Source organism: Peromyscus leucopus, chromosome 2, assembly GCF_004664715.2.
Source record: "Peromyscus leucopus breed LL Stock chromosome 2, UCI_PerLeu_2.1, whole genome shotgun sequence".
NCBI lineage: Eukaryota > Metazoa > Chordata > Mammalia > Rodentia > Cricetidae > Peromyscus > Peromyscus leucopus.
In genome coordinates, this window is record NC_051064.1 from 138,355,875 (window position 1) to 138,366,763 (window position 10,889).

Here is a 10,889-nt window from a genome sequence, read left to right on the forward strand (position 1 = left end):
AGCTCTCTACCACTGAGCTTCCATCTTCCTGTCTTCATCACCTTTTTGTTTTCTGTGGCAGATCTCTGAGTTCAAGGCCAGCCTGGTCTACAGAGTGATTTCCAGGGGCTGAAATCCCAAGTCTTTGTTTGGTTGGTTGGTTGGTTTTTTGGTTTTTTTTTTTTTGTTGTTGTTTTGTTTTGTTTTTTTTGTTTTTTGAGACAGGGTTTCTCTGTGTAGCCACAGCTGTCCTGGATCTCGCTCTGTAGACCAGGCTGGTCTCAAACTCACAGAGATCCGCCTGCCTCTGCCTCCCAAGTGCTGGGATTAAAGGTGTGTGTCACCACTGCCCAGCAAAATGCCAAGTCTCAAACAAGCAAGGAACATGTTCTATCAGGTCTTGGACACTCTGATGGTCCTGCCTTCCCCATCATCTGTCACCCTCCTTTTGTGCTTTCTGGAGAAGTCCTGAGCCTGGAAGGAGAGGGGAGAGGAAAGCCCAGGAAGCCATAAAGAGAAAGGTCGGAGGGAGGTGGCAGGGAGCTGGAGCTGACCCGACTCTCTCTTTGGCAGGCTCAGATAGTGGACAAACACGGTCACACCTCAGTCAGAAACTTAATTGACCATTCAGAACCAAACTGTAGATCAACAGGAGGTGAAAATGGGATGGAGAGAAGCCCTTCCTGGGATGTACCATGAGGCTTAGGGGAGGGTGCGGGCCATTCACTCAGCACTCAATTCCTACAGGGGTCCTGGGGACCCAGGCAGGGGCATGGAGTTCAGAAAGGAGCACTGAGAAATGTCCTTAAGAGACTTCACACTCCATCTGAAGCCTGACACACGGCAGGGACTCTACAAAGAAGAGCCAACTGCTCAGTCCCCTAAGGTCCCCAAAGGGATAGCCCTCGGAGGAGGCTGCTTCCACACACGCCTGCCCAACAAGGGGAGAAATTGATACTGAGTCCATGCAGCCAGCCTGTTGTGCCAGAGCTAGTACAATCTTTCAGTTCAACACAAGAAAAACAAATACTGGAAAACAGACACCTTAGTCTGGGTTCAAAAACAAGGCCCATCTGTCCTGGCAGGTTCATAGTAGTTCCTACTCTGAGGCTGGGGCCTGGCCGGAATGACCCCAGGAGGCCCTTCACTGCCTTAGGATTCCATGATTCTATGACATGGCCAGCAGTCTGAAGTGGCAGATTGTGGGTGTCCCCAGTGGAGAGCCAGGGAGGTCTATGTCATCTACCTCCTAAGAGCCAGGGTAAGAGAGGAACCGGCCCTATGGCAGACAGATGGGGTCCCAGAGATCAAGAAGTGGAAGGAGCTTGAGATGAGGCATCCCTCAGTCCCCTCCTGTTTTTCTAGAGTAGGGGATGAGGTGGGGTGGGCCAGGCAGGAGAAGAGGCCAGGGCTTGGACGTTCCACCCATTTTAGACCCAAAAGACAAGGGCAGCTGAGGGGCCAGGGCCAGGGCGAGAGATCTGCAGCTGTTTTGTGGGTGGGGCAGACTCAAATACTGCGCTGTTGGCACTGAACAAATATCAGAAGTCAGGCAGAGCTGGCGGGGGGGGGGGGGGGGGGGGGAGACTCCTGGCAGGGGTGGAGAGCTGGCCAGTACTGGAGACCCACGGAGCAAACAGACACCACAGGAACTTCCTTACCCAGGGATGGGACAGAGCTTAATGGAGTCGGCCCGTCTTTGGCCTGGACAGGTGTTAGTCTCTATAGAGAATGTCTACTTCAGGACCAGAAAGAGTGGGAACTTCACTGCTCTCCGTTCAAGTGGGACAAGTGAAGAAATCCCAATACTGTCGGAAAAATTTAGAACCAAGCAACTTGGCAGGATTTTTTGTGATTCATGTAGCCCAGGATGGCTTTGAACTCACTACGTGGCTAAGGCTGCCCTTGAACTCTGTATCCTCTGTGCTGGGAGTAGGGGCATCTCTCAATTGAGAATAGAATGATACTTCCCTCCTTGTGCTGCAGCATGTCAGACGGAGGGGTAGCAAAGGACAGAGTACAGAGACGGAGTCTACAGCACAGCGGGGGTGGGGTGGGGGCAATGAAGTATGCTGGTTAGTGCTGTGGGCTAGCTTTTGGGTGTCATCTAAGGCCTGTCTCTATTTCATTCAGCATTAGAGACTCTATCTTTGGCTTTTGCAGTATATGGGGGTCCTGGCTCTGGAATTTGAGAAATGTGGGCTCAAAGAAGAGGCTGCCCCACGTTCCCTAGCAGGGCAGCCTCTCCATACCTCCTCCTGCTGCCATCATCCAGTCCTGGACACTCTGATGGTCCCACCTTCCCCCTCATCTGTCACCCTTCTTTTGTGCTTTCTGGAGAAGTCCTGAGCGTAGAAGGAGAGGGGAGAGGGAAGCCGAGGAAGCCATAAAGAGAAAGGTCAGAGGGAGGCGGCAGGGAGCTGGAGCTGACCCGACTCTCTCTTTGGCAGGTCCAGGTAACCAACTGTCACACTCCGAAACTCGACCCAGCCAAGATGTCTGGACGCCAGGTGAGTCGATCCAACACGTACAGCCGCGTGAGCCATCCCAACAACACTTCCATTCCTCCCAGAACTCCAGGCTGGACCCAGTGCTCCAATATGAACAACGGCCAGGACCTGAGGACCCGTTTCCCAAGCGGCTCTGAGGTCAGCAACGCCAGCAGCTACTCCTCTGAGCAGTCCTTCACCCCCGTCCCTGCAAATCTTCCCGTGGGGAAAATCTGCATGGGCCGGCCCTACGACTCGAAGTGTGTAGAGACAAGCCACCTGGTGAAAGACCCCAAGGTGGTCAAAAAGCCCACTTATCAACGTAGCAACCCCCAATGCCTGCTCTGCACAGACCGTCCATCACGCCCCCCGAGCCCTACCTTCCTGGACCAGCTCATCAAAGGCATCAACTACCTGGACAGATCCACCAACGTTTTCGGCAACAACTACCCCAAAGCTCTGAGCTTGCCTCAACTGGCTGCCACCTACCTGGAACGAGCTGCCAACTCCCTCTACCTGGACCCGATGGACCATGTCCCATCCCGCAGCTATTCGAGTCCGAACACTAACATGGCTACCACCTCCAACCAGACTCCAGCCAACAACACCTGCTTGGTCCCTTCCATCCGGGACACCAACACTCTGCAGCGCACTAGTGGTTCCACTAGCTTGAGCTGCCAGCACCAGCCTTATAACCAGAGCTTCTCTGCCGAGGCGCCCCCGAGGCCAGGCATAAAGCTGCCCGAGATCCCTCTGTTTGGCAATGGGCTCTTTTCCTTAGGTCGTCTGCCCAAGTTCTGGGAAGCAATCCGCTCCGGATTGAATGCCCCTGAATCTACCTCTAAGCCCTCCGGCTGGTGGTGACATAGATGCCAGTTCTGTCAGTGGGCACATGGCCATGGTGTAGAAAATAAAAATTGTCATATGACAAACCAGGGGGTCTGCTTTTCGCCCCCCAAAGTGGAGTCTCAACTCTGTGGCTCAGGCTGGACCTTCCTGACACAGGCAGTCCTCCCCCCTCCCTCTTTAAAATCTGAGATAAGATTGTGCTAGTCAGGGTTCCTATCACTGGGATGAAACACCATGATCAAAGGCAACTTGGGGAGGAAAGGGTTTATCTGACTTACACTTCCACATCACTGTTCCTCACTGAAGGAAGTCAGGACAGGAGCTCAAACAGGGCAGGAACCTGGAGGCCGAAGCGGATGCAGAGGCCATGGTGCATAGGGATGCTGTTTACTGGCTTGCTCCTTATGGCTTGCTCAGCCTGCTTTCTTAGAGAACCCAGGACCACCAGCCCGAGGTGTTCCCACCCAATCAATTACTAAGAAAATGACCTTATAGACTTACAGCCCAATCCTATGGAGGAATTTTCTCAGTTGAGGTTCCCTCCTCTCAGATAACTATTGGTTGTGTTAAGTTGACCTAAAACTAGCCAGCACAAGGCTCTTATATAGCTCAGGCTGTCCTCAAATTCTATGTAGCCAAGGATGACCTACAACTCCTGATCCCCCTGCCTCTACCTCCAGTGTGCTGAGATTACAGATATGAACTGCCATACTCAGTTTATGTAATGCTTGGGATCAAACTCAAGGCCTAATGCATGCTACCAATGGAGCTAGATTTCTAGTCCCCAAAGGCCATTTTTCTAGCTCAGATTCTCTGTTGGCTAGGAGGCAAGAACAAGCATGTGTTTGAAATCTGATTTTGTTGTTTTGTTTTGTTGTTTAGTTTTTGGAGACCAGGTTTGTTTGCGAAACAGTCCTGGCCTGATTTTTTTTTTAATTACATTTAGTGTGTGTGTGTGTGTGTGTGTGTGTGTGTGTGTGTGTGTGTGTCTGTGTGTGTGTCTGTGTCTGTGTCTGTGTGTGCATTTGCAGTGGATCCACTATAATTGGAAACCAGAGGACAACTTGCAGAAGTCAGTTCTCTCTTAGCATGTGGGTCTAGTTAGGATTGAACTCAGGTCCTCAGGCTTAGCAGCAAGTGCCTTTATCTGCTGAGCCATCTCACCAGATCCCAATTTTTTTACATGTTAGGAACAAATGTAAAAATGTCACCGTGCCCTCTGACTGAACAAAAATATTTGCAGGGTGAGTGTGAAGTCCACAAATCTCAGAAACCACCAGTTTCTCTCTCTAGTTGAACTGTTACTATTCGGCAGGGGCTGTTCTCAGCTCTTCTTTTCTTCTGAGACGGGGTCTCATGTAGCCTAGGCTGGCTGAGAACTCTGTGATAACAGAGTTCTGTGATAACAGGTGTGCACCACTGAGCCAGGCTCAACATTATGTGTCCTTCTTCACATGGACACAACAGACCTTTGCGATGGCCAGTGTTACCGATATCCAACAGGCAACCAGGCTTTCCCACAGGAGGGAGGGTGGCCCTGCTGGGTCCTCTCTGAAGTCACTGAGTCCATCTGGACTGGGTGAGGCTTGATGGGGTTAGGATGAGGTGGTCTTCCCTTCAACTAATTTGAATGTCTGGGAAAATATTGCCTGGGCCACTGAGGACTCAGATCCCAGCTGATTTAGATTCAGGGATATCAGCCCCATAGGGAACCTAGCTGTTCTGAGGCCTTGGATCCTTTGATCCTCCAGGTCTGTTTTCTCTATCCGAAGTTTGGATGTATAGTTTCACTGATCTATGGGCCCCTTGACTCAAGTTTCTGAATGTGTCTTCTTGTCCCAAGCCAGGCCTGGAGCCTCTTAGACTGAGAATCGAGAGCGTACACAAGTATTCTAGTTCCTGCAATCCCCAGCCATCTTGCTGGGCTTCCCATCAGTCATTGCCCACCTTAGGGCCCAATTCTGTGTGGCTCTAAATTTAAGACCTGGTTCTCATTATTGACATTTTTGCCTCCCTAGCAACATGAACACCAACAGCACCTCTGAGTATAGAATGGGGTCGCTTGAGAAAATGCAGAACTCCGAAGCTCCCAAAGTTCCTTGGCGCTTAGAGGCAATAGTGACCTGCTAAAGCCCGTGTTGGGCAAGTTCCTATGGTCAAGCAGAGAGGGTAACAGGCCCAGATATCCCCCTCATGGGACCACAAGAACAGGAGGAAAGAAAAAAAGGGACATCAAACTCCTGGTCCATTGAGTTCATGAATTCACTCCTATTTTTTGATTCCTCCTTTGGTTCAGGGCTCAGCATGCAGTGATCTCAAGTCTCTGTCCCTTATTCCTCTCCTCCCCAGAATAAGATGCCCACTTAGGCCACACCTACCAGTTCCCGTTCCCCAGATGGACATTCATTATCAGGAACAGTTTGTCTGAATCCATTCTGCCCTAGCGCGGAAAAAATGGAGCTGGTTTTGGAGCTCGCTCTGTAGCTGTTCTGAGCCACCACCATCTTGATCTGGGTCTGTGCTCATCTGGCTCTGAGGCAGAAGAGCAGACTACAGCCCTGGCTTTTCTAGAAATGCTCCCTTCCAAAATGGTCCAGTTTCCTTGAACTGGCGTGCAGGGCCCTTGACTAAGGCACTGCTGGACATTGCCAGTGCCGGGCCCAGTCTGGCTCACAGGAAATCCTTTTTATAATGCTAGTGGACACTGGACCTTGTGGCCAACAGGTGCTCCACAATGGTGATGACACTGCTACCCTCAGAAGTGTGACAGAGCATCACGTATGGGTGCTCATACTGTTAATAATGCCAGCCCACAGTTATTACCTCTTAATTATATGCCAGGCACTATCTAAAGTGCTTTGGATGTACTCAATTATTCCAAAAGGAAGATAATTCCTCATGATATTACTAAAACAAAGAAAAATAATAACTCCAGTCACATTGCAGTTTCTTTTCCTGTTGCTCTGGTGAAATGGCAATGTAGAGAGAAAGGATTTCTCTTAGCTCACAGTTCAAGGTACAGCCCATCCTGGCAGGGAAGTCAAAACCGTAGGGGCTTGAGGCAGCTGGTCACACTGAGCCCACAGTCAGGAAGCAGAGAAGGATGAGTGAAGTACCAGGCTTGCTTTCTTCTTTTTGCACAGTCCAGGATCCTCTGCCAGGAGAGTGGTCCTGCTTACAGTTACCGCTAACTACGACAAATAATTTGAATGACTGCAAAAGAGGCCAAGGGCTGGCCCATCCATTCTGAAATACAGAGGTAGTGATAAATCCACAAGATGAATTCTTTCCTCCCAAGGACATGCCACCATGCTGTGAAATTAGGTTAAAAATAGTTCCTTTTAATTTTTTTTTTTCTCATTTTAGTTCAAGGATTGGACCCAGGGCCTTTTGCTAAAAGAGCACTTTGCCTCTGAGCTACAGGACAAGTTACAGGTGGACTTTGAACTCATGATCTTCCTGCCTCAGCTTCCCAAGCATCTGGGGTTACTGGCCTACAAAGTCTCCGACTAGCCTGGAACTATGTAGACCAGGTTGCTCCGGAACTCACAGAGATCTACCTGTCTCTTCCTCCCAAGTGCTGAGATTAAAGGGGTACACCATCATGCCGAGACCTGCCTATTAATTGTTCATCTAGTAACTAGTCACTTAGAAGTTGTGTTTTCCTTTAAAACAACAGAAGAAGTTGGAGGTAGTGGCGTGTACCCGTAATCACAGAGGCGAGCCTGGGCTATGAGACCCTTTCTTTTAAAACAACAGTGAAAAGAGATGTGCACGTTTCTGAGACCAAAATATGTGGAGTCCCTAAAATGCAGACATCTCAGGACTGACTCAGTTTCACCTAATTTAGGCCTACGTCAGAAGTAGAGGTGAGGCCAGGAGACCAGAGCTCCCACTTCCATCCACATGCTCTTCCCAGGCGCTGGGACCAGAAGTGGCCAGGGCTTGGGCTGATCTCTGAAGCACTAAGCCACTGCACCTGGTTGCACCTAGCTGCTTAATCACCACTGTGACTCTTTTGTTTTGTTTTGTTTGTTTTTGTTTTTCGAGACAGGGTTTCTCTGTGTAGCTCTGACTGTCTTGGATCTTGCTCTGTAGACCAGGCTGGCCTCCAACTCACAGAGATCCGATTGCCTCTGCCTCCCAAGTGCTGGGGTTAAAGGTGTGCACCACCACCGCCCAGCCACCACATCGACTCTTTAAGGAAAGCACTGTTGCCATTTTATGGAACAGGACGCTGTGGCACAGAGGGATCGGGTGTAAATAATTTCAGTAAAGTGCCTGGAACTCAGTGGCCTTCAAAGCCTGCTTGGCATCATCAGAGGGCACTGCCTCTGGAATGGGTATGTCATCATGTTTATCACATGATTGCATTGTGAAAGGAGCAGGTGCTCTGCAAATGCACACAGTGGGTACATAATGGGTGCCACACATCGTCATAGGACCCAGTGCATAGTAGGTGCTCTGATGAATGCCCATTGCCTGGGGATTAGATTATATCATGTAGGGACAGAATCTCTGCCCTTGATCCAAAAGGCTCCCTGGGATGGATGCCCACTAGTCCCAGGTCCCTTCCACAGGCCCCAAGCCTAGAGAAATAAACATATTTGAGAAGGTCCCCTGTTCCTTCCAGCCATGCTGAGGCCACAGGAGGTCCCCCAAGAGCACAGTTCAAGCCACACACCTGCAGGGTCCATGTAAACAGGAAGCGGCATGCTGGCAGCAGAACAGTGCTGTGGTGGCCTGATGTGCCATCTCCCTTGTGTAGCGTGGACTGGTGTCACCACGGCTGGGGTGGGGGGGCGGCAGGCGTGTGTCAAGAAAGTCCTTCCTACCTGCTGAAATGTGCCACTGTCGTGGGGAGCTCACTGCTTGCCAGGCTTGCCTCAGGGCCTCAGTTCTCTGCGTCCTGGCAGCAGGCTTTCTTTTTCGTGTGTGTGTGTGTGTGTGTGTGTGTGTGTGTGTGTGTGTGTGTGACACACAAGTCCCGTGGCACATGCGTGTAAGTGAGAGGACAGCTTGTGGGAGTTCTCTCCTTCTGTAAAGTGGCTTCTGGGGATTGAACTCTGGTTGTCAGGCTTGGTGGTAAATGCCTCTACCTGCTGAGCGCTCTTGCTGGTCCTACTGAATAGATTCTGAGAAGCAGGGAGGGGAACATGGCCTCCAAAATACAAGGAATTGGACAAATCAAGGGCTGTGTTTAACTGGAAGAGGGGTTGGGCTGCTCCCCTCAAACAATGTCTCCCCTGCCCCCCCCCCACTTCTTTTCTTTTTGAGACAAGGTCTCACTATGAATCCCTGGCTGGACTAGAACTCATTATGTACAACAGGCTGGCACAGAATTTGCCTCTGCCTTCCTTGTGCTGGGATTAGAAGTGTGTAACACCTGGGGCTGGGGCTCAGCAGTTAAGTGCACTGGCTGCTCTTCCAGAGGACCTGGGTTCAAGTTCCAGCACCCATATGGCCGCTCACAACTGCCTGTAACTCCAGTTCCAGAGGATCCAACACACCTCACAGATGCAGGCAAAACACCAATGCACAGAAAATAAAAATAAATCATAAAAAATTGTTTAAAACTTTTTTAAAATTAAATAAAAAGAAGTGTGTAACCCCACACCATGCATCAATGTCAAGGTTCCAAACAGGGGAGAGTAAACCTGAAACAAGTACTTTCCAGAAAGTAGTCAATAAAAGGGCAATTTCCTCAAAAGTCACTGTCGATCTTAGACGTGATCCCCAAGGTCCTCATTATTCAATATAACTTGGTATAGGAGAATAATCCTGACAGTTTTTATACCTTAAAAGGAATTGACTATGGGGCCTGGAGATGTTACTCAGTCAGTAGAAGACTTGCCTAGCATGCACGAAGTCCTGGGTTTAATCTCTAGCACTACAAAGAACTCAGCACGGTGGTATGTGCCTGCAATGTCAGCACTTGGGACACAGAGACAGGAGGATTGGAGCTCAGTGTCATCCTCAGTGACATAAGGAGTTTGACAACAGCGTGGGCTATCCAAGACCCTGTCTCAAAAAAAAAAAACAAAAAACAAAAAAAAAACCTCAATATTGTCTAAACAGAGAGCTTGATACACCATTCCAAGAGTCTGAAAAAGAAATCCAGTTTTTAATTGCCTATGTGTACCAGAGGCACATCCTATTCCTGACCCTTCTAGGCCTCAGCCCACCCATCCCGCACTGTGCTCCCCAGCCCCATTTCATTCTCCCCTGCCTTTTCTGTCTACACATGTGACTAGTACCCCACTCCATCCCCAACTGCACCCATCTCCCTTTTGACTTGAGATCTGCCTCGGGGAACAACAAAAGCCCCTGCTCTTGCAGGCCTGAGTTGCTGCTCTGGCCATTTTTGGCCAACTTTTTCACTAGCCTCATGCACGGCCTCCCCCCCACCCCCACCCCCAACCAGGCAGGAATTTCTGGGGAACAATTGAACAAAGCCGGGAACTTGGAGGGAGAAGGCACAGGACATTCCAAAAGGATTTCTCTCAGGCTGCAAAAGACAACACGCAAGAACAGTTCAGAGAGCTCTCGGCCTCGGAAAAGAAAATCTCAAAGCAGACGGAAAGTCTGCCCAGGAGGAAGGGCAGTGCGGATCAGAGGAAGGAACGGGGGAGCCAGGGGTTAAGAGGCCCACATTGGGAGGGTGGGGCTACTTCCCCCTGCCACCCTATCCCTGCAGAAGTCTCTCCATCTCTCTGGCCTCAGATCTGTGGTCCTTGAAAAATGGAGGGAGTTCGAAGAGAAAGCATTGGGATGCACAAAGAGCCATTGCCAGGATGTTTGCTTAGTAACCAAGACCTGCAGACAGGGCAAAGACCCAGCAACAGGAGAGGGTTAGTGATGCCTGGGGGGTGTCCCTGAGGAGTAACGTCCAGTAATTAATGGTTAGAGACATTCTGCACATGGGCCAGGGATGTAGCCCAATTGGTAGAGTGCTTGCCTAGCCAGTACAGAGCTCCAGGCTTGACCACCCCCACCCCATCCCACCCCACCCCATCCCAGCGCCGCATAAACAGGCATGGTGGCATATACCTGTAACTCTAGTACTTGGGAGATGGTGGCAGAAGGATCAGAAATTCAAGGTCATGCTTGGCTAGGTAGTGAATTTGGAGCCAGCCTTTGATATAAGAGACCCCGTCGAAAAAGTAGGGGAGAGAAAGAAGAAAAGAGAGGTCACATGGAAAAGCAGAGAGAGTGCTATCCAAAGTCACCAGTTCACAAACTGCCAGTGATTCCCATCTGACACAAGAAGTTTTACCCCAAGGGTAAACTGACAAGGCCCAGGGTTCCATCCATAGCACTGGGAGAGAAAGACGGAGAGATGGCTATGGCTCATGCCAAAATATAAATCTTTGTGCTGTTTCCGATGTGGAGAAGGATTGCAAAGAAGAAAACATCAGCCGGGCTAAACAGGCTGCTCAGTGCCACTGTTGACTGATGGTCCAGAGCAACAGCTTCTTATCTCAGACTGCTAATAAACAGTTTGGGGGCTGGCACCGGTCCATCGCTCCATTTTTGAGTAGCCTTGGTCTTTACCGACACATAGAACTGTGT

General features: G+C 50.1%; 1 protein-coding gene across 1 annotated transcript; it reads left to right on the top strand.

The window, feature by feature from the left end:
* The first annotated feature begins 1,157 nt into the window (after positions 1-1,157).
* Positions 1,158-3,401, top strand: LOC114697143. Its single transcript, XM_037202317.1, has 2 exons — positions 1,158-1,240; positions 2,430-3,401. Exon 2 carries the CDS (start codon positions 2,475-2,477, stop codon positions 3,330-3,332), a length of 858 nt encoding a protein of 285 aa, XP_037058212.1. The 5' UTR covers positions 1,158-1,240; positions 2,430-2,474; the 3' UTR covers positions 3,333-3,401.
* Positions 3,402-10,889: the final 7,488 nt, after the last annotated feature.